The sequence below is a fragment of the Thamnophis sirtalis genome, unplaced genomic scaffold, assembly GCF_051295495.1.
Source record: "Thamnophis sirtalis isolate CommonGarterSnake01/CBP01778 unplaced genomic scaffold, rThaSir2_p1.2 scaffold_9, whole genome shotgun sequence".
Classification (NCBI taxonomy): domain Eukaryota; kingdom Metazoa; phylum Chordata; class Lepidosauria; order Squamata; family Natricidae; genus Thamnophis; species Thamnophis sirtalis.
This window is the reverse complement of record NW_028261389.1, coordinates 46,782,380-46,804,717: the sequence shown is the minus strand read 5'-3', so window position 1 is coordinate 46,804,717 and position 22,338 is coordinate 46,782,380. Positions and strand designations below refer to the sequence as shown.

At 38.6% G+C, this 22,338-nt stretch overlaps 1 protein-coding gene across 3 annotated transcripts in view; it reads right to left on the bottom strand.

The window, feature by feature from the left end:
- Positions 1–406: 406 nt before the first annotated feature.
- The window catches only part of SAXO6 (stabilizer of axonemal microtubules 6), a 37,747-nt gene continuing 15,815 nt past the window's right edge, over positions 407–22,338 (bottom strand). For all 3 annotated transcript variants that reach the window (XM_014070377.2, XM_087723465.1, XM_087723466.1), the window contains 5 exons: positions 21,180–21,304; positions 20,696–20,829; positions 16,505–16,751; positions 15,655–15,723; positions 407–2,610 (listed from right to left, as the gene is read on the bottom strand). In XM_014070377.2, coding sequence (XP_013925852.2) covers positions 2,495–2,610; positions 15,655–15,723; positions 16,505–16,751; positions 20,696–20,829; positions 21,180–21,304 — 691 coding nt within the window. In that variant the 3' untranslated portion in view covers positions 407–2,494. The remainder of the gene's footprint in view (positions 2,611–15,654; positions 15,724–16,504; positions 16,752–20,695; positions 20,830–21,179; positions 21,305–22,338) is intronic.

Sequence of the window (22,338 nt, the reverse complement as noted above, 5' to 3'; positions counted from 1 at the left end):
AATGTCAAATGTGGCTCAAAACGTACAAGTATAATCTTTTGATTAAAACTTTATTCAAACTACCAGATACTAAAGATTTCACAACTTTAATTATTCTATTCAGCTAACTCTAGCCATCTATGCTCTAGCCATCTATGCTATTAGTGTGAAACAGAATGTTGCCTATCCTATTTCTTAATAAATTTAAAATATCTTCAATTATGCTTCTAACCTTTTCAGAAGATGGAGTGATTATAAATGCTACAATGCAGCAACTGTGTCATAACCACATTTCTGGGTTGTAATATATAATTCAAATTAGAGAGATTAGATATATGGGCAGAAGTGCCAGAAAACTGAACGAATAAATATTTCCAGGAACACCTCGCTAAGAAAATGGTGCACTCATTCTGCTTGGCAGACAGAATTAAATAAGCAAAAGCCTCATTTATTGTATTCAAAATACAGCAATTGTTTGTTTGGTCCCAAAGTGAAAGATCAAAATTTGCAAAGATAATCAATTTGTTACATTAATGAATCAGTTGGGCTCATTTTCAGGTAAACCAGACTGAATGCTTCAACAGCAATTTTTCAGTCATTATTTCTTTTTGTTAAATTAATGTTCATACATTCAACATTTCTTCCTCAACTAAAACTATCTCATAAAATTGATTTTTGCAGAGTTGAAAATGAAATTATCTGATCTACACATAATTTCTGGATTGATATGCAAATGAAGACACCAAGATTTTCTGTTTCTCTAAATGTTTCAATTCATTTCCAATCACTTTAAAAGTATTAGTACATAGTTGAAATACAAATTTTAAAATAAAACAAAAATTTGAATTAACTGAAATTTATGTTGAAATGATACTGCAAGTGAATCATGGAAATGTGGCACAGATGTGAACATTTCTAATTAAGATTTTTTTGTACACAAATATATTACTCCATTTTTAAAGCATGTACAACTTGATTTCTCATCATACAAATCTAACCATCTTTGAAATATTACAGAAAAGTCAAGGGTTTTTGCACAAATTCTATCTTTTTAATGTTTAAATATAAGAATATTAATATGTGAAAAGAACTAATTATATGCTGTATATTTACTATAATTTTCATTCTAGTTTAAAACAATGCTTTACAATAATGCAATAATCACATCAAGAAAATTTCTGAATTATTAAAGTATAAGACCAACAATATATTGCTTCTAGAACTTGCTGGATTCAACCATTTCTCTTGCCACTAGTCATTATGAAATTATGAAACTTAGTGTCCAATAGCTAGGGAACCACATCCCTAATCCATCTTTTTCAAATTACCACAGAATTTGGGGAAGAATAAATAGTCCCTAAACTTAATATTTAAAACAAATTTTGATCTTAGTTTGCCTAAGGATTCTCATATACAAAATCTACAACTAGCTTATGATTTAAACCCAATAAAATATATTGCCAAGAACGTATCTTCTCTGAAATTTTGAACTATCACACAAGAGTAATACATGCTCATGTGCTTTATTATACAAGTCATGTTAATATTACAATCTGAAAAACAACAGACTTCAGTTTTAAGCTAGTCATCATGATATAAATATTGAGCTAAAGGAAAATGGTGAGCAATACTGAATTGCCAAAGTATTTGAAAATTGACTATGACATTAATATTTGTGACTGTATTGTTCATGATAATTTCATAATAGAAACTGCTTTAAAAAAATTCCCCAACTTGGTTTCTTCCAAAATTTTCTGAACTATAATTCCCAGAATTCCCAACAACATGGCTATTAGTCCTAATGGCTGAGAAGTATAGGAGTACTAATCTTAAAAGATCATCCAATTGGGCAAATTAGTTTAGTGTTTTAGAATAATAAAACTGTATTTGATCTATCAAAAACAAAAACTGATTATTCATGCTGGAACACAGAGATTAATAATAAAGAATCCAACTAAAAGTTATATATAAATATAATGAATGAAGGTTTCTAAATAATATATTTAATCTTGCTGAGTAATACAAAAATAGCACAAATAATCCTTAGTTGCTAAGTAAGCAATATAAAGGTAGCAGGTAGTTTATTCTTGTTTCATCTTTTTTTGCTTCCGCATAACTTTTTCATTATTGAGTTGTTGGCTATGTTTAATGTTCATTTCTGTTAGAAGATCAAAGACTTTTTGAAACTTGTAATACAGCACCATTTCACTGCTTTTTAAAAGTGATATGGAGTCCTTTGGAATTCATTAAGTAAAAATAGCTTATGATGTAATCTATTTGTTTGTAATGCTTTTTTGACAGTGAGGTAGAATACAGATTTTGAATAAGTTAATATTTCAAATCAAGCACTTAACTATTAAGCCAAATCAAAAAGAGTATTTGAATATCCAGCATTTTTATATCAGATCCTTTCCTTTTTTATTAGTTAAAAAAAACCCGGTATTTAACTATTTTTTTCTAGAAAAAATTATTTTTTCTCTACTATAAAACGAATTGCAAGCACAGCAAAATTCAATCACATCTTGCCCCAGAAATTTTCTTTTCTTCTTTGAGCTCGTTCTAGAACCTGAGATGCAAGAGAACCAGAAGCAGCAGATCGAGCAGATAACTGGGACAGTCGGTCATCATCATCTATAAGTACAAGGAGCAATAATGATATGAAAATTAGTATGAAACATACCCAAAATATAGATAACAAAAAAATTAGTGAAATAAACATTGTCTAAAGTCAGAACGCGATCTCTAACTAGCATACACTACACTGTATGGCTAATTATGGGAAGACAAAATGGGCCAGTGAATAACACTTCAATATTTTGTTTTGGAGAATATTTGAGAAGTTAAAAATAACAGAAGGAAATTATTTAAATAAATCAGGATTGAAGAACAATCAGCAATATTTTACTAATGATTTGATGGTCAAAACAAAATAAAGGGATTTATGAAAACTGCATCTAGATACAGGTATACATGAGGACTTCTGATGAAAAATCTCATAAATTCTAGAGGGTTCTGAATACAGTTCTGCACAGACATAGAATCAATTTAAATGAATTATAATTCACAGATTCACAGATTTAAATTCACAGATTTTCTAGATAAACATTTAAACTGAACAGCGGGGACAGAGGATTAATTGATACAGAACATTTCTGTCCCCAGCAATCTAAAATTCTTAGGGTTATCAGTGCATGTAACATAGATGTTTGTGCGGGTAAGACTATCACTCTTGCTGTCAAGCAAAACCAAGTATTTAATAGTGAGTGCCATACCATGTGCATGAATCATACAAGTAGCAAGAAAATAGGGGCAATCAGGCAAAACACAGGTTATGTAGACAGTAAGCACAGGGTCAATCAAAATGGACTCAAATGTCTATACACCAATGTACAGAGTATGAGGAATAAACAGGGTGAATTAGAAATTCAAGTAAATGAGGGCAGATACAATATTGTTGACATTACAGAAACTTGGTAGGATGAAACCTACAAATGGAACATACAGCTAGAAGGATTTAAATTATTTAAAAGAAATAGACCAAATAAAAGAGGAGGTGTTGCACTATTTATAAGAAATAACTACATATCTACAGAAATAGGCACAATAATGATGAGAACTATATTGAATGCATTTGGGTCAATATTAAAGGTTGGGTGGGAAATGACATTGCCATAGGTCTATACTACAGGCCACACAACCAAGCAGAGGAAGTAGATGAACTTTTTGCTAGACAGCTAACTAAGATACACCACAATAGTAATGGGGGATTTTAACTACCATGACATCAACTGGGAAACAAACTCTGCACCAAGTGGAAGATCCAACAGGTTCCTAACGAACCTAGCAGACAACTTTGTTTCCCAAAAAGTAGAGAAGGGAAGAAGGGGATCAGCCATATTGGGCTTAATTCTCACTAACAGAGAGGAAATGATAGAAAGTGTTGAAGCCACAGGACCCCTGGGGGCAAGTGACCATGCAATATTGGAATTCAACATTGTGCAAACACAAGTAGTAGAGTCTTGGACTTTTAAGAGAGCTAATTTCAATAAGCGCAGAGAGAGCTTGGGAAGAATTCCATGGATGAGAATCCTCAAGGGGAAAACAACTCAAGAAGCTTGGGAAATTTTGAAAAATGAGATTATAAAAGCCCAGTCTAGCACAATACCAATGAAGAAAAAAAATAACAGCTCCCAAAAGAAATCAGCATGGCTGTATAAGGAACTCTCTGACAAATTGAAAGACAAAAAAGATAAGAATAAAAAGCGGGACATAAATAAGGCAGAATATCAGCAAATAGCCCGAGCCTATAATGATGAAGTGAGGAAAGCTAAGGCTCACAATGAAGAAAGGCTTACCACAAAAGTAAAATATAACAAAAAACGCTTCTCCCAACATGTTAAAAACAAGAAAAAAGGAAACAATTGGTCCATTGTTGGGAGAAAGTGGCAAGAAGGTGACAAGCAACAGGGAGAAAGCAGAACTATTTCTACTTATTATGCAAATTATTATTTTCCGTCTAAATCTTACTACTGCGTTTGAGGAGAACTTTGGGGAGATGATTTTCCTTTTTGGGGTATGCAGGGGGTACCCTATACCATCGTCGGTTCCTGGTCCAGCTATGGGAACTTCCTGGGACCTTGGGGGGTACTCTTGAGCTGCGATTTCCTGCCCTGTAGCCGGAACGTTGAGTGAAACGGGGTGGTTGGCGGTGAATGGAGAATAGAGAGTGTTTTTCTGCTGCCGCCGTGGGTGTGGTCGGCGGCGGGGCGGGGCTCCCTATCTAGGGTTTCTGCCGCTGTCGGTGCTGCTGCCCACGCCGTGGTATTATCCCGGTTGCTCCCCTTTGCTTATGGATGTGATAGACTGGATTAGTGGGGGAGTGGCTGAGGCGCCTGGCATGGGCATTGATGCCAGCAGAAGATGGCTTCGGTAGTTGGTGTGGGCACAGTTGGAGCGGGGGGGTTCCTGTTGTGCCCCCCACTATCACCGCCATTGCCTGGGCCACCGTACTGTGCTATTTGGCCTCTCCCCTTGTGATGCTATGAACTGTGTTAACAGAGACGGATATGAGTGCAGCTGACATGGACACGGCACGGATCAGTCGTTGGAGTTGTTGGAGCAACCGCTGCTGCCGCTGCTTATTTATTATCTGCTGCAATTTTGATATCTGACCGTTACCCTTACATATTGTCTTCAACATCAACCACGGATATGATGGACATAGGTCTCCCGCTACCCCTTTGAACACTGTCGGCTCCCCCCCCCATGGATATGTCAGCTCCCCGTTCCATCCCCCTGTGATGTCACTCCGTTTTGGTTGATGCCACTCTCTCCTCAATATTATACTGCGACAGAACTTTACTCCCTTTGGGAACTCCCCCTTTCCTGGGGACGACCCTCTTGCTTATCAAGACACTTTCTTAATGACAGGTCTTGGGATCCCGTGAGGTGGCATGCGAAAAAGAGGCTTCTTAGGGGTTTTTTGTAGGGTTTTTTAAATCAAATTTTAAGGGGTGGGCGGAGGGGTTGATTCTGGTATTTCACTGGGTCAGAGGCCGCAAAGGCACAACATGGTCCAAGGCGATGGCTCAGACAGACTTGGGGGGGGGGAGTCTGCCAGGAGACAGGGCAGAGCTAACTAATGGGTGCGGGTCGGGAGTGCTGGAAAGGGTTGGGATTCCAGGGGAGACATTAAACCATTCAATTGGGAGGGTTGCCATCTCTATTGTATGTGGGAGGAGCAGATACGATGGAGACCTAGGGCCAAATTATGTTCAGGAGACACAGGTTTGCTGTTTAAGAGCAATTGCGCGCTCCGACCCTCATTGCCCCTCTCGCACCCCTGGGTGCTCGGGATTACAGCGTCTCTGGCTGGTATCACTTAACACCAGGTCTGTGGTACATAAGGCTCCCCTCATTTACGACTTCATACAAGAGGGGAGAGCGGACCTGCCGTGCATTATGGAGACCTGGTTGGGCCATGAGGGGGGTATTCCCCTCGTTGAATTATGCCCACCAGGCTTCCAGGCGTTTCACCAGCTGAGAGCCCAGGGCAGGGGTGAGGGGGGATGGCGGTGGTTATTAGGGAAAATCTTGGACCTCAGATAGGCGGGTGTGAGTCCCTTTTTGTGAAATGGGGCCTTGGAGTCCAGGTGGGCCTTTTTGTTACGTACCTGTCTCCGTTACATTTCATTGGCCCTGCCGGAGCTGCTAAATGTGTTATCCAGATTGGCGGTTGATTTCTCCAGGCTTATGGTTGTGGGGGATTTCAATCTGCCTTCCATTGGCGAGACATCCGAGTCAGCTCGGGAGTTCATGGCTTCCATGATGGCTATGGACCTAACTCAGTTAATTCAAGACCTCATTCATAAGGGGGGGCATACGCTCGACCTGATTTTGGATGAATGATCTAGATTTAGGGGATATTTCTATCCAACCCCTGTCAAGGTCAGATCATTTCCTCCTTAGGCTTGACTTCCATACTGCCACCCCTCGCCACAGGGAGGCAGAACCGATTAGATTGTTCCGCCCCAGGTGCCTGATGGACCCTGAAAAATTCCTGATGGAGCTTTGGACTTTTCCTGAATCCCTTGCTCACAGTTCGACCGAAGCCCTAGCAGAAGCCTGGGATAGGGTGGCCACTGGGGCCTTGGACCACGTTGTGCCTTTGCGGCCTCTGACCCAGTGCCGATCCCAGGTAGCTCCGTGTTTTACCGAGGAGCTCCGGGAGATGAAATACCGGAAAAGACGCCTAGAGAGTGATTGCAATTTGGGAGTCCTCCTGGACCCACAGCTGACTTTTGAACACCACTTGTCGGCTGTGACCAGGGGGGGCATTTGCCCAGGTTCGCCTGGTGCACCAGTTGCGTCCCTACCTGAACCGGGAGGCCCTCACAACAGTCACTCGCGCCCTTGTGACCTCTAGACTGGACTACTGCAATGTGCTCTACATGGGGCTGCCCTTGAAGAGTATTCGGAGACTTCAGCTTGTCCAGAATGCAGCCGCGTGAGCGATCGTGGGTGTACCTCGGTTCACCCATGTAACACCTATCCTCCGCGAGCTGCACTGGCTGCCTATTGGTCTCCGGATACGTTTCAAGGCGCTAGTCGTCACTTATAAAGCCCTTCATGGTATTGGACCTGGGTACTTGAGAGACAGCCTGCTGCCAATTACCTCCACTAGACCGATTAGATCCCACAGATTGGGCCTCCTCCGAATTCCATCCGCCGGCCAGTGTCGACTGGTGACCACTCAGAGGAGAGCCTTCTCTGTGGCTGCTCCGACCCTCTGGAACGAACTCCCCGTGGAGATTCGGACCCTCACCACCCTCCAGGCCTTCCGCAAAGCCCTTAAAACCTGGCTGTTCCGACAGGCCTGGGGCTAAAGAGCTGTTGCCCCCGTCTCGAATGGTATGACTGTTGTGTGTTTTAAATTATGTATTGTTATGCTCTGTTTGTTTTTTTTGTTTTTTTAAAAAATTTTTGTCTGTATTCCCCTTCCCTGGTTTGAGTTGTGAGCCGTCCTGAGTCCCCTTCGGGGGAAAAGAGCAGCATATAAATGTAATAAATTGAATTGAATTGAATTGATTGGAGGGCCAGCCGGTCCGAATCAGACCGAATACTAGTAAGAATTCATATTAAATCCAGTTAGTGGTGATAAAAGTGGCAAAATGGCATTTTTCCGCTCTTATCGCGTCCACAGATAACTGCCCAGCCGCCCTGTTTAGGGTGACCCGCTCCTTACTTAATCAAGGAACTGGGAAGACCCCTTGCAGGGTAGGGCTGAAGAATTTGTTCAGTATCTGCAGGATAAAATCGCTCAGATTTGGACAGGCTTGGACTCTGACTGGGTAGATTCGGGCGAGTCAACGGGGATGAATCTTGTGGAAACTATCTGGGATGAGTTTGATCCTGTGACTCCCAAGGGGATGGACAGGATTATGGGGAGACTCAGTGCTGCCACTTTTGTGATATGGGGCTGGCTCCAGGCAATTACCAACGCTTCATTGAGAGAGGGGTTCTTTCCCACTGCCTTGAAGGAGGCGGTGGTGAGGCTCCTCCTTAAGAAGCCTTCCCTGGACCCAGCCTCTTTAGACAACTATCGTCCGGTCTCCAACCTTCGCTTTGTAGCGAAGGTTGTTGAGAGCGTGGTAGCACGTCAGCTTCCCCAGTAGCTAGACAAAGCTACCTATCTGGATCTGTTTCAGTCGGGTTTCAGGCCCGGGTACAGCACGGATACGGCATTGTGTTGGTTGAGGATCTCTGAGGGGCCCAGGACAGGGGTTGTTCCTCTGTCCTGGTCCTATTAGACCTCTCAGCGGCTTTTGATACCATCGATCATGGTATCCTACTGCGACGACTCGGGGGGTTGGGAGTGTCACCATTTTGCAGTGGTTCTCCTCCTACCTGTCAGATCGATCACAGTTCGTGTTGACTGGAGGGCAGAGATCGACCCCAAGGCTCCTCACTTGTGGGGTGCCCCTGGGGTCGGTTCTCTCACCCCTCCTGTTCAACATATACATGAAAACCCTGGGCAAGATCATCCGTGGTTTTGGGGTACAGTATCATCAATACGCTGATGATACCCAACTTTTCATCTCTACCCCAAACCACCCAAACAATGCCCTCGACATGATGTTCCAATGCCTGGAGGCTGAACGGATCTGGATGGGGACGAACAGGCTCAAGCTCAATCCCTCCAACACTGAGTGGCTGTAGTTCCCGTCATCCCGATTTGTGCATCTTGTATCATCTTTGATGATAGGGGGAGAAATTTTAGCCCCCTCAGAGAGGACCTGCAATCTGGGAATCCTCCTGGATTTGTGGCTTGGTTTAGAAGAACACCTGACGGCCGTGACCAGGGAGGCCTTTTACCAGGTTCTCCTGGTACGTCAGTTGTGCCCCTTCCTGGATTGGGATGCCCTGTGCACAGTCAGTCACACCCTCGTTCTTTCTCGCCTGGACTACTGTAACACTTTCTACATGGGGCTGCCCTTGAAGAGCACCCAGAGGCTTCAGCTGGTCCAGAATGCGGCTGTGCGGGTTGTCATGGGGGTACCTAGGTGCTCCCATGTTACACCCCTTTTAGGCAGCCTGCACTGGTTGCCGGTTGTGATTCAAGGTGTTAATTATGATTTTTAAAGCGCTCCATGGCTTAGGCCCAAGGTACTTGCAAGACCACCTACTGCCACCGGTAGCCTCCCACCGTCCAGCACGATCCCACAGAGTTGGCCTCCTCAGGGTGCCGTTGGCCAGGCAGTGTCAACTGGCAACCCCCAGGGGGAGACCCTTCTCTGTGGGAGCACCTTTCCTTTGGAATGAGCTGCCCCAGGAGCTTTGCATAATTCCCGACCTCCGGTCTTTCCAGTGCACCCTAAAAAGTTGGCTTTTCCAGCAAGTCGGACTGGCCTGAATAAAAATAAAATTAATTTGAATTGTTAATTTTAATTTAATTTTGAAATCTCATTGTAAATGTCTATTGGTTTTTTTTTGGATATTCTATTTAATCTTTCTTTTAATTTTTTTAATATGTGTTTTTATGTTGTACACCGCCTTGAGTCCTTTGGGAGAAGGGCGGCATATAAGTCCAAAAAACCCAAACCTAAACCTATTTAACTCATTTTTTGCATGTCTTTACACAAAGGGATAAAACAGTCCAACCTATCAAAAACAGCACCACAAAAATCAGATTAGGAACACAAGTTGAAATAGGGAAGAAAATGATAAGTGAGCACCTGTCTACCCTTGATGAGTTCAAATCATCAGGACCAGATAGATTATACCCCAGGGTTCTGAAGGAACTGGCAGACGAGATCTCAGAACCACTGAACTATATCTTTCAGAGATCCTGGAGCACCGGGGAACTGCCAGAGGACTGGAAAAGAGCTGATGTGGTTCCCATCTTCAAAAAAGGAAACAAAAATAGATCCAGGAAACAACAGACCTATTAGCCTGACTTCAATACCAGGAAAGATTCTGGAAAAGATAATCAAGCAATGACTTAGCGAACACCTAGAAGTAAACAAAGTAATAACCAAAAGCCAACATGGGTTTGTCAAAAACAGATCATGCCAGACTAATCTTATTGCATTATTTGACAAAATTAGTAGACCAGAGGAATGCCGTCAATATAGTTTACTTGGATTTCAGTAAGACATTTGATAAGATAGACCATAACCTACTACTAGATAGAGTAGAAGAATGTGGGTTAGACAGCATCTCCACCAGATGGATTCATAACTGGCTGACCAATCGCACTCAACGTGTAGTCCTCAATAGAAATGCATCTACATGGAGGGAAGTTTGCAGTGGAGTACCCCAAGGCTCTGTTTTAGGTCCAGTATTCTTCAACATTTTCATCAATGATTTGGATGAGGGAAAAAATGGAGAATTCATCAAATTTGTAGATGACACCAAGCTGGCAGGAATAGCCAACACTCCAGAAGACAGGCTTAAGATACAGAAGGATCTTGAGAAATTTGAACAATGGCACTGTTGTGGCTCGGTAGGAGCCTTTGGAGCTGCTATCAGAAACCTCCTGTGAGTGGTTTCAGGATGCTCACAGGAGAGAATAACAAGCAGCTGTGGCTCGTTAAGGATCTCCTCCTGTGGATAAAAGACTGATGGTGCCACGCCCTAGTTGCAGAAGTCAACGTTCTTTCCGTTCTGTTCTATTCCGTTCCTGTTCTAGTCAAGGTTCCCCATTTGTGTTCATGATTCAAAAAAACCAACTTGGAGAAGTGGTTTGCTGTAAGAGTTTGTTTTTGCATTTGCTATTGAACTTTTTGCCAGATAATTTATCTATGTTTATTTTGGACTAGCAGCCAGCAAAATCCGGGACTGATAAAAATATTTCCTTTGAAGTTCTGTTTGGCTGTAGTTTTTGAACGGGAAAGGTGGGGGTCAGAACAGGGCACTATCTAATAAAATGAAATTTAATGGTGAAAAGAGTAAGGTTCTACATTTAGACAAGAAAAACAAAATGCACAGGTACAGTATAGGTGGTACCTTGCTCAATATTAGTAACTGTGAGAGGGATCTTGGAGTCCTAATGGACAACCATTTAAATATGAGCCAGCAGTGTGCAGCACCTGCCAAAAAAGCCAACACAATTCTAGGCTACATAAACAGAGGGATAGAATCAAGATCACGTGAAGTGTTAATACCACTTTATAATGCCTTGGTAAGGCCACACTTGGAATACTGCATTCAGTTTTGGTCGCCACGATGTAGAAAAGATGTGGAGACTCTAGAAAGAGTGCAGAGAAGAGCAACAAAGATGATTAAGGGACCGGAGACTAAAACATGAAGTACGGTTGCAGGAACTGGGTATGTCTAGTTTAATGAAAAGAAGGACTAGGGGAGACATGATAGTAGTGTTCCAATATCTCAGGGGTTGCCACAAAGAAGAGGGAGTCAAACTATTCTCCAAAGCACCTGAGGGCAGAACAAGAAGCAATGGGTGGAAACTAGTCAAGGAGAGAAGCAACTTAAAACTGAGGAGAAATTTTTTGACAGTTAGAACAATTAATCAGTGGTACAGCTTGCCTCCAGAAGTTGTGAATGCCCCAATACTGGAAGTCTTTAAGAAGATGTTGGATAGCTATTTGTCTGAAACGGTATAAGGTTTCTTGCCTGGGCAGGGGGTTGGACTAGAAGACCTCCAAGGTCCCTTCCAACTCTGCTATTGTATTATTATGGTCAAATGAAGGTAGATCTTATAAGGCATATTATAAAGATTCACCATAAGGACTATGCAAAATAAATGTGTGCATTACAAAGAACCTGACTTCTATGATATTCAAATTCTGAAATTCCTACTGCTAATGATCGATTATTTTGTTATCTTTGCTTTTCTGTTTAGCAAAGGTATAAAAGTAGTCCCTACTTACTGACCATTCATTCAGTGGCCATTCTAAGTTGCAACAGCACTGAATGAGTGATACTTGTAACAAGTTCTTGAAGTTCCAGATGTTCTACGACTTCTGCAGTCAAACGGTAACAATTCAGGCATTTGGTAATCAACTCACACCTAAGATATTTACTGCGCCCCATGATCATCACAAAAAGTCAATGGGCAAGCTGGCAGGGAAAGTGGCAGCCTCCTTCAGCTGGCTTCCCTACGGTAGCACTGACCTGCAGCCTTTTTGCTCTCACAGCCTGCATCAAGGCTTTCCTTGGTATTGCCTCCCCGTAGTACTCTTCACACCTGAGCCTCCTGCAGCTTCCTACTTAACAACCCACACATTTTGGGTTTATGACATCAACTAAGACTGCCAGAATTTTTGTTGCTAAGTTAGGCAGTCATGTGATGATGTTACACTTTATGACATCAGTTGTACTATCTGTAATGTTATCATCACAAAAAGTTTAGGAAAATGGCAAGGATTAGATAATGATCTGATAATTCTAAAATGTTTATTTTCAGTAACCTTGCTAAGCAATTTGAACAAGCCCTACGTTTTCCAATCTCAGTTGTTAGGAAGTATGAAGTTGCAGAAGAGCTTTCTCTTTTTCTTTCTTTCAACATACACATTTTGTGCAAATGCATGGATCAGACTCAGGCAAAGTAGTATAAAATTTTCCCTTTTCTTATTTAGGGGTGTTACAGTCATAACAATGTGCCCTGTAAGATAAAGTTATGCTTTGCAGTGCAAAAATCAGCAAACGTTGATTTTATTTTTCTGCAAGAAATCATGACTGTACATAAAAATGCCAAGTTACAAAGGAAATTACATTTCAAATACTGTATTTCCTCTTTAGTGGTTAACATGACACAATTTTCTAACCCACCAATAAATTGTGCCAAATCTGTATAAAATAATTTTAGCATCTCATGAATATTTTCAAACTCACTGCCACCCATTTTTTATTGCTCTATTTCCAGAAAAGACTAATCTTGCCAAAGAGGCACATCAGCAATCTTACATATCAAATAGAGCATATGGTCAAAAGGTACTACTGAAATAGTTTTTGAAGGCTTTTAAACTGGAGTAGGATAGCTTCTTCACCCACTTTATATGTTCTTTGTTGCACAATTTCAAAGCTACTGTTCAGCTATTATTTTCTCATTGGTGCCATCTTTATCTTTAAAAATATTCAATAGGATCTTAGCTGATTTACATTCTACTATTTTTATTTTTTCTTATTCCGGTCTTTGTATGGTTATTAGCATAATCGTTTAAGTCACTGCAATGCTAGAATCAGTTTAGAGAGCCTCCTTGTGCTCATTTGCTCCATAATTGTTGATGCAAGGATAAATCAAGCCTATTAAACTAGCCATAATAGCTTGCAGGCTGCCAGTTAAAATTAATGTCAAACTCCTGGCAGCGGGTCTGTAACTGAAATCCTATATGTGCTGTTTGGGAGTGCCAGTGTGCCCATGGACATTTCTTATTATCAAGTACATGTTCCATCTTTTCATATTTATTAAAATTATTTCAGGTTAAAGAAAACTGGAAGTTAGAATGCTATAAAATAAAGTATAAAGAGTGGTTGATGAGAATTACATTGATTAAGTGCTGTGCCAGCAGAAACAAAGTCTTAGGTGCTGCAGATTGTCAGTGATTTCCTTCTCCAGCACATGGATACACCTGGAAACATCTACCTACCTACCCTCTTTCTCTCTCTCTCTCCCTACCTACGTACTGTATTTCTCTTCTCTCTCTCTCTCTCTCTCTCTCTCTCTCTCTCTTTCTCTCTTTCTCTATCCCTTTATCTACCTAACTCCTAACTACTCACTCTCCCTCCCTACCTACTGTATTTCTCTCTCTCTCTCTCTCTCTCTCTCTCTCTCTCTCTCTCTCTCTCTCTCTCTCTCTCTCTCTTCTCTCTCTCTCTCTCTCTCTCCCCCTCCCTCCCTCCATCTATCTATCAACCTACCTACTTTTTAAAAAAAAATTGCCTCTTCAAAACCTTGGTGCGTATTATACTCTGGTGTGTCTTATACTTCGAAAAGTACGGTAGTTAAGAAGGTAAAATGTCTTGGAAACTTTCTAACTGCTAAATGTTCTACCATAAAAGAAGACAATTATGCAAAATTATTACAACAAATACGAAAGGACTTGGAAAATTGTGCTAAATTATAATTATCGCTCATTGGAAGGCTTGCAACCATAAAAATGAATATCCTATCAAAAAAATTATTTCTATTCCAAACTGTACCAGGAAAAATGTTTTCGTGGAACTAAATAAAATAATTTTAAATTTTATTTGGGGGGGGGGAAGCTAGGATAAAATTAAAATTACTACAGACTCAGAAGAGGATTTGGCATCCCAGATTGGGAGCTTTACTATCAGGCAGCAGTGGTAACATAGCTCAAAGAATGGATAGTACTTCAAAATAAAAGAATATTGATGATAGAGGGTCATAATTTACAGCTGGGCTGGCATGCTTTTATCTGGGAAGGAAAGAGTAAAGCCCATAAATACTTTCAGAAATATGGATGAAAATCAAAAGAAACTTCTACACAAAAATTTCCAGATGGATATCAGCCGTGGAAGCAATTATATACCCCAATGTAATAGATTTGAATAGGATATTGACATATAAGGAGTTATTGGATGGGCAAAGAAAATTTAAAACAAATCAGGAATTAAAATTACAGGGAATTGAATTAGGCTGGTGGCTATACCTACAAATTCAAACAAAATACAAAAAGGACTTAGAACAGTACGGATTTCAAAACGAACAACAAGAACTGGACAAAATTCTTGAAGGAATTTTGGAACAGAAGGAACAGGAATAGAAGAAAAAATGATTACAAAAACATACAATTATATCTTAAAATTCAAAATGGAGGAGGAAACAATGAAGGAAACAATGATAATTTGGGCTAAAAACTTCAGGTATAATATTGAATTGGAGCATTGGGAAAAAGTATGGGAAAAATTATAAATTGACAATGTCGGCATCCTATAAGGAAAACATTTACAAAATGTTTTATAGGTGGCATTTACCCCCAGTGAGATTGGCTAAAATGTTTCCAAATAGATCTCCAAACTGTTGGAAATGTAACCACCAACAGGGGACCTTCTATCATATGTGGTGGACGTGTCCGAAAGCCAAAGAATTCTGGACTAAAATTCAAAAATGGTTAGAAGAAATAATAGAACAAAAAAATTGGCATGAACCCTGAGCTATTTCTTCTAGGAATAATAAAAAAATATTAGTAAGGATATCCAGTATTTAATGCTTCATATAATCAGAATTTCATATGCCCAAAGTTGGAAACTAAAAATCATTCTATCAAATGCAGAAACCATAAAAAAAGGTGTTTGAATGCTCAGAAATGAACAAACTAACGATGGAACTAAGAGATAGAGAGGAAACAGAGTACTACAAGATATGGAATAGGTGGTATAACTGGCTTGAAAAGAGATGTAAAATCAATGCATAAGAAACACATAGCAAACAGAATGAAAAGACATGGCATACATTTAGAAAGCAATAGAGATGGAAATATTGTATATAGATGAATATATTGCAAAAATGAGAAAGTATGAAACAAAGAAGAATATGTATAAAATAATAGAATGGAAAATGGAAAACCTGAAATCAGAAAAAAGAAATACCAATAACAGAAAGCTGTAAAAGTGTAATTGTGAATTAAAGTTTGGAAAATGTCAAATAAAAAAAATTAAAATACAAAAAAAATCTAAAATTTATTAACCAACCTTCATCATGATAGTTTCGCTCCTGAAGGGGTAACTGTAACCAGCTCCTTTTAGGGCTTGCAATATTGCCTATTAGAAAAAGTATAATTTACTGCATTATATCAATTCAGAAATATGTTATTTTGTAAGAGGAAATGAAATCAAAATGTTATCTAAATTGGAATGCGCTTTTTATAGCAAATTTTGATTCAATGTTATACTATATATATATATATATATGTATGTATGTATGTATGTATGTATGTATGTATGTAGATGTAGATGTAGATGTAGATGTAGATGTAGATGTAGATGTAGATGTTTATATATATATATATATATATATATATATATATATATATATATATATATATATATATATATATATATATATATATATATATATATATATATTAGCATATAGGGATGACAGAATAATATACAGTATATTTTCAGAATAGGTTGTTTAAAGAACAACCTATTGTCAACTATTTAGTAAAAAAACAGTTATGAAATCACTCCAAAACAGATCCAGTTTGGATCATACCTTGATATGCCACATATTTCCTAAACCTGACCACAACAAATTGCTCTAAGATTTATTAAAGTTCAGCACAACTGGAAGACACTACACTGAGCAAACAAGTCAACATAGCTGCAAGCATTTATCTCAATCTAAAACCAACAGTAAGTAACTTTCTGACTAAGTAAGTTATATTCTTCTTTTGATTGTTATTCTTCAAAGCATAATCACACTATCAAGTTCTGTTGGATACAAACCTATATTTGAGTATTGGTTACTGTTATTAAAACAAAATATTGTTTTGAAAAGATAGGTCAATCTATATAAAGATGTATGATGCAAACTAACCATTATGCTGAAACTCTGGATCCCGGAGACTTCCTTGAATGCGACACAATGGACTCCAATAGGGTACAGTAGAACCCTTAGCCAGCTTTGTTTCTGAAACTGTAGGCATCTGCTCGGAATGCATTAATGTTGCATGGTTTCTTGTACCAGAAGCATCTTGATTGGAGTACTGATCCATTCGTAGAGGCAAAGGGTCCAAAGATTTCAGCCCTGCAGCTGAAGAATTAATCACAGTTTTTTCTTCATCCTAAAATGCCAAAACAAATGTTCTCATTGTAAATAATTATCTTATTTGCTATGATCCCTAATGTTGTTTACAAAAAACCCCAAAGGTTTTTTAAAACCCTGTAGTAATAACCAGTATTTAAACAAGTGAAAATAGTTTAAAGTCATTAAATGAAAGCAATCAGCCATGCTTCTGTTTTGTATGTCTTATCAGTAACTCAAAGATATGTGCAAAACTTTTTTTAATTCTAAGTGTTTCGAACATGAAATACCTCATCCCAAATTTGAAATGTTTGAAGCTAAAAATACTCCATTTCAAATTCAAAATGGTTTGATCTGAATTTGAAATATCTATTCTAATTTTAGCAAAAGCTTTTCAAGCTTTGAGACAACCACATTTTGTTCTCAAAACAGCTATTTTGAAACCTTCAATCATAAAAACAGCATTAGAGTACTTCTGGTAAGGTTGAAATAAATTACTTCCAAATTTGAAATAAAGGCATTCACAAGACATTGTAAATCTGGAAAGTTTTCCAATCTCTAATACCACTTGTTAAAAAGCTTTGTTATTTCATCTATTTACTATAAGGTGCCTTACAACAACTGCTTTCTTATGTTGAGATTTCAAAAATCTTGCATGTAGTTGTGTGCTATAATTTATATAGTAAATAAATATATAATTATATTACATATAATTTTTCAGTGCATGAATATGTAATTACTAGCTCCAATTCTACCCAATTACCTTAAAAAATTATGGATCTTGCCATGAGGATCCATGCAGTAAACCCAGCAGACAGAACTTAGTTAGCTGAAGACAGCTTGCCAGGACTGGCTGGAGAGAAGGCACTAGGACAGAACAGGTGGATGAAACCTATATTCTGATGTTGATGCAAAGAATGTTGATGCCTGCAGATGTTCTGACCCCCCCCTCAGCCCACACCAAAGCACTCCGAGCCAAAGATACTTTATGGAATTTATTCTCAGACAGACAAGTCCTTGGCAACAAACCAGCACAGACAGGCCTTGGCAGCAATCCAGCACAGATAAGCCTTGGCAGCAATCTAGCACAGACAAGCCTTGGCAGCAATCCAGCCTGCCAAGCTAACACCACAGTTCTCCAACATTAGTTAATGCGTTGACTTCTGCAAAAGGGGCGTGTGCACAAGCATTCCTTTTATAGTCTGGAGAAGAACCTAATTACCACCAGCTGAGTGCAATTACCTCCTGTAACTGCGTAACTGTTCTTTATGCCTATTAGCTCTCCGATGCTGGGCATCTAGGAACAACTCCCTTGGCTCCTCCCCACTGCTGATGTCCAAATCACACTCCCTTGTCTCCTCCCCACTGGTCCAAGGCTCAGGCGCCTCCTGGTGGCCAACCAGCCTCTCTGCGCCCTGCTCAGAGTCGGAACCCTTTCCAGGGTCCTCCACATCCTCCAAAGCCGTCTCATAGGGCCCCTCACTGTCGGAGTCTGGTGGCAGCTCCAACGGCTCCTGCTGGGCCACAACAGCAGAGTATGGAGATCACAGTGACCTAGGATTCCATCCCACTGCCTCCACCCTCCCTTTGGCAGATGAAGCTACATTGCCCTGCTGCAATTGCTGCATATGTCCCAGATCTGTGCGCTCACCAACCGCTTTGAAATCCAGACCAGCAATAGAAAAAGACAACAAAAGTTAGGGAAGAGAGGGGAGGGGGGAAAGGCACAGATGGAGAAGAGATGGGCTGGTGGGAGAATAGGCATCAGAGCAGTATAATGTGACCATGGGATGCTGCAACTGGTTATACATGCAGGCCAGTTGCAAGTGCCCAAATTTTGATCATGTGACCAGGGGGGTACTGCAACAGCCAGAACCTCAAGGGCCAGTCGTAATTACCTTTCATTCAGCACCATTGCAACTTTGAACGGTCACTGAACAAATAGTCATAACCAAGGACTACCTGTAATCTCCAAACAGAATGAAAAAGGTGACTCAAGCAAAAAGGACATGAAAACCTCTTAAAACAAAGTGAAAAGAATGATGCTCATTGGAAAATCAAATAAGGATGCTTAGTAGAATTATGAAGTTAAAGAAATTTTGCATGAGAATAAAATGCATATAAAAGAATTGGTCCTTCAAAAAATAAGCATAAGATAAAGATATCACATAATGTGCACACAGACCAAAATTAGTTGCAAAGAATGTAATCAAAGAACAATTAAGGTTTAAAAAGACATTAAAATGTAGAGATATTTTTAAAAACTGTTTAGGAGGCTATGAAAAGGACTAAAGGATCCTCCAGTAACAGGACTGAGTTAATAATAAGTTAGAAAAAGCATGCTAAGCATGGCTTTTTGAATTCTTTACAGCTCCTTTACCAGAAATGATACAGAAACTGTGTTTTCTTCTATGTAATTAAATACAGTATTGCTCTGTGTGTCAGATTTCTCCTCCTCATGGTCCACTGTGAGTCATTGATTAGAAGCAGAATGGAGGGGTCAGCAGTTTTCTCCTACAGTTATATATTGGAGACTTTTTTCCTGCAGCATTTTTTTCATCAGCTGCAAGGTTTTTTTTTAATTTTAATATTTTTTTTGCCACCACCTCCATTTATAACAAATTTTGTTCTTTTCTACTCAGTTTTAGATAGTTATTTTGCTGCAGAAGTACATTGTCTCCCTGGATGATTTATCAATAAAGACATAAAGTATAAATGTACAAATGCTTGTAGTGATGTTACAGGAATTTTGTTCGGGAATGTGAAAATCCATGTACTTTTTGATAGAGATGATTCCATGTTGTTAATTGAGAACCTGAATGATTTATTCAGTATGTTGTATAACACAACAAGTTTACATTTGAAAAGTAATTTATCAAGATAATTAGCACAGAAAATAGAGCCAATAAGTGCAAGTGATAAATGATAAAACCAAGCTGTGGATCAATTTATGTAAGTTGGAAAAAATATTTACTAAGAATGGGAATATTGATAAATGGAAATATTTGGAAATGTGGTTAAAAAGTGTGTATATTGCAAAGAATAAAAAGAATATATAAAAAGAAACAAAATCAACTGTGATTTTATGGTGCTGCCCATATTGTTATACTGAACTGACAAGTATATATCTATTGATGGTATGGATATATGTTCCTGGTTATAACCAATACAAAATGTTTGTTTAGGCAGTTTGGTCATAAAGAGAAAGTAAATGTCTCTCAAATTATACAACCAATATGTGGAAGAAGAATAAATAGATTAACAGCCAGGGTAAAATTCAGAAGGTCATAGTTGCAAAGAGTGAAATTGTCAAAATGAAAGAGGTGAGATATTGAAGAATAAAAGCCAAAACATAAATAGATACAAAAAGTCTGAGAAAAGCAAGAATGGTTTGCCAAGATAAAAAAAAAACAAGAGTTATGATAAAAGATATTGGAGTTAACGTACAAATTATTTTTTTACATATCACAAATTCTAATCAATTAAGTCAAATTTAAAACAGGAAATAAACTATTATAGATTTCATTATAGCCATATATAATTTCCCCAGTGCTACGGTAATCCTTGACTTACAACTTGGCATTTAATAACAGTTAGGAGTTATGATGGCCTTGGAAAGGTGCTCCATAAAGCACATCCAACCAATATCCCTACAGTGGTCTCAACTGCATTTTAGGCACTTGGCAACCAGCTCACATTAACAACATTAGCATCTTACAATCACAAAACTGAAATGTGCTACCTTTTTTGTCAGTTTGTGGCAAAAAAAACCCACTTATTGAGTGATTCACTTAATGACTGCCATAAAATCTATGGTAAAATCAGGTCATCATATAGGTGCTTTGACTTACAATCATCGTCAAGAACTACCTGTACTACTTTACAATTTCTTATTTGACAAAATTATAATTTCCTTTGTAAAAATATATTTTATAGCAAGCAAAAAAGACATTACAAATATTTCTTACAGCAATTATACCTTACCCTGTAAGTTTTTCCTACTATTTGTTCTCTTGAAACTTGACTATTTGCCAAAGACTGCTTTTCTGAAGATTCCTTTTCTATTTGCAGGAAGGATGAATTCTTCCCTTTCTGAGGAGATACTAAAACAGCACCTCCTAAAATAAAAATGAACAATATGGTTGCTAACTGTGGCTATTATATTATCTCCAATTTCTGAGAGACTATACCACTTGCATATACAGTAGTTGTATAGAAATCTAAAAGGGAGGCTACTAAATCATATTCTGCTTGTAGACTTCCCAGGAGCACCTAGGTAGTCACTGCTGAGTGTAAAAAAGATAACTTTGACTTCCTTATTTTCTACATTAACATTGGAGAACGGCTTTAATCAATTCATCATCACAATTTATGCTGTTATTAAAATTAATTTAACATAAAATGAATTCTTAGTGTGCATGTTAATTTATATTTTGGGAAGTTAAATAAAAACTACCAGTCTTTTTACCTGCAGCTGGAGTTGTCAGATCATGATGTGTTCTTTGGATTCCACCAAGCGTTCTAAGTTGTGGAGTTGGAAGCCTACCATGTGTTCTTAAAGATTCTGAAGAATCTGCCCTGCCTCCTGAAGAACTTACATTTTCCAAGGCAAAATAAATAAAAATGTGACAAAATATAATTATCCAATGAAGAATTATTTACAATCCAGAGTCAGCATTAGAAGTTCTAAGGTTTGAATTATTTGAGTCATAAACAAGATACCACAACAGAGCTTCCAAGTTATTATCCCCAATTATCTCTGAATTGTTTCTTTTTTGAATTTGTAATTGTTGTTGAAGATTATTTGGGATTTTGTTATAAAATCTAGAGTAAATTTTGTCTTTCAATCAATATAATTACACATCAATTTTCAATAATTGGTCTTGTCATTTTTTAAACCCTGCTTTCTTCTTTGTTACATTTGAAGAATACAACTGCAATCATTTTTTACACTGTTACTTTACTGTCCTACAAATACTTATTAAATGTTATCCCAGACAATAATTTTCAAATTATACATTTATCTTAATATCTATGAAATAATGATTATGCATTTTTTCTTCATATGTTTAAACAGATGCTACTTTAAAAAAATATTGGATTAAGTTAGTGAATCATCTTTAATTTCAGTAAGTCATTATTTATAGCTGCATTCAAATCAGAAAGATTGCTTTATCAAGCTTTGAAAATCAGAATTAGAACTGACAATATGTGACTGGGTGCTATTTGAACATTTTCTTAAGGTATATTACCTGTTCGAATTTGTATAGACAAATTCTAGCTCAAGTTATTTACCATAATACATCTAATCTTATTTGCATCAATGCATCAGAACTCCCCATTAATGATGAAATTAACATTGCTCTAGCTACCGCGTTTCCCCAAAAAGACCTACCCTGAAAATAAGCCTTAACCTGATTGTTTAGTAAGCCATGCCCCAAAATAAGCTCTAATGAAAGGAGTGGGCGTGGTCAGCACAGGAGGCAGTGAGCACTCACAAGCTGACAATGTCTGGCAGCAGTAGCAGCAGCCCACACAGCACAGGTGAACTGGTTCTCTTTCCAAGCAGCAGGCGGAGGCAGAGACGGGATGAGGCATGTGATCTGGATGCACTATGCAGGCCATGG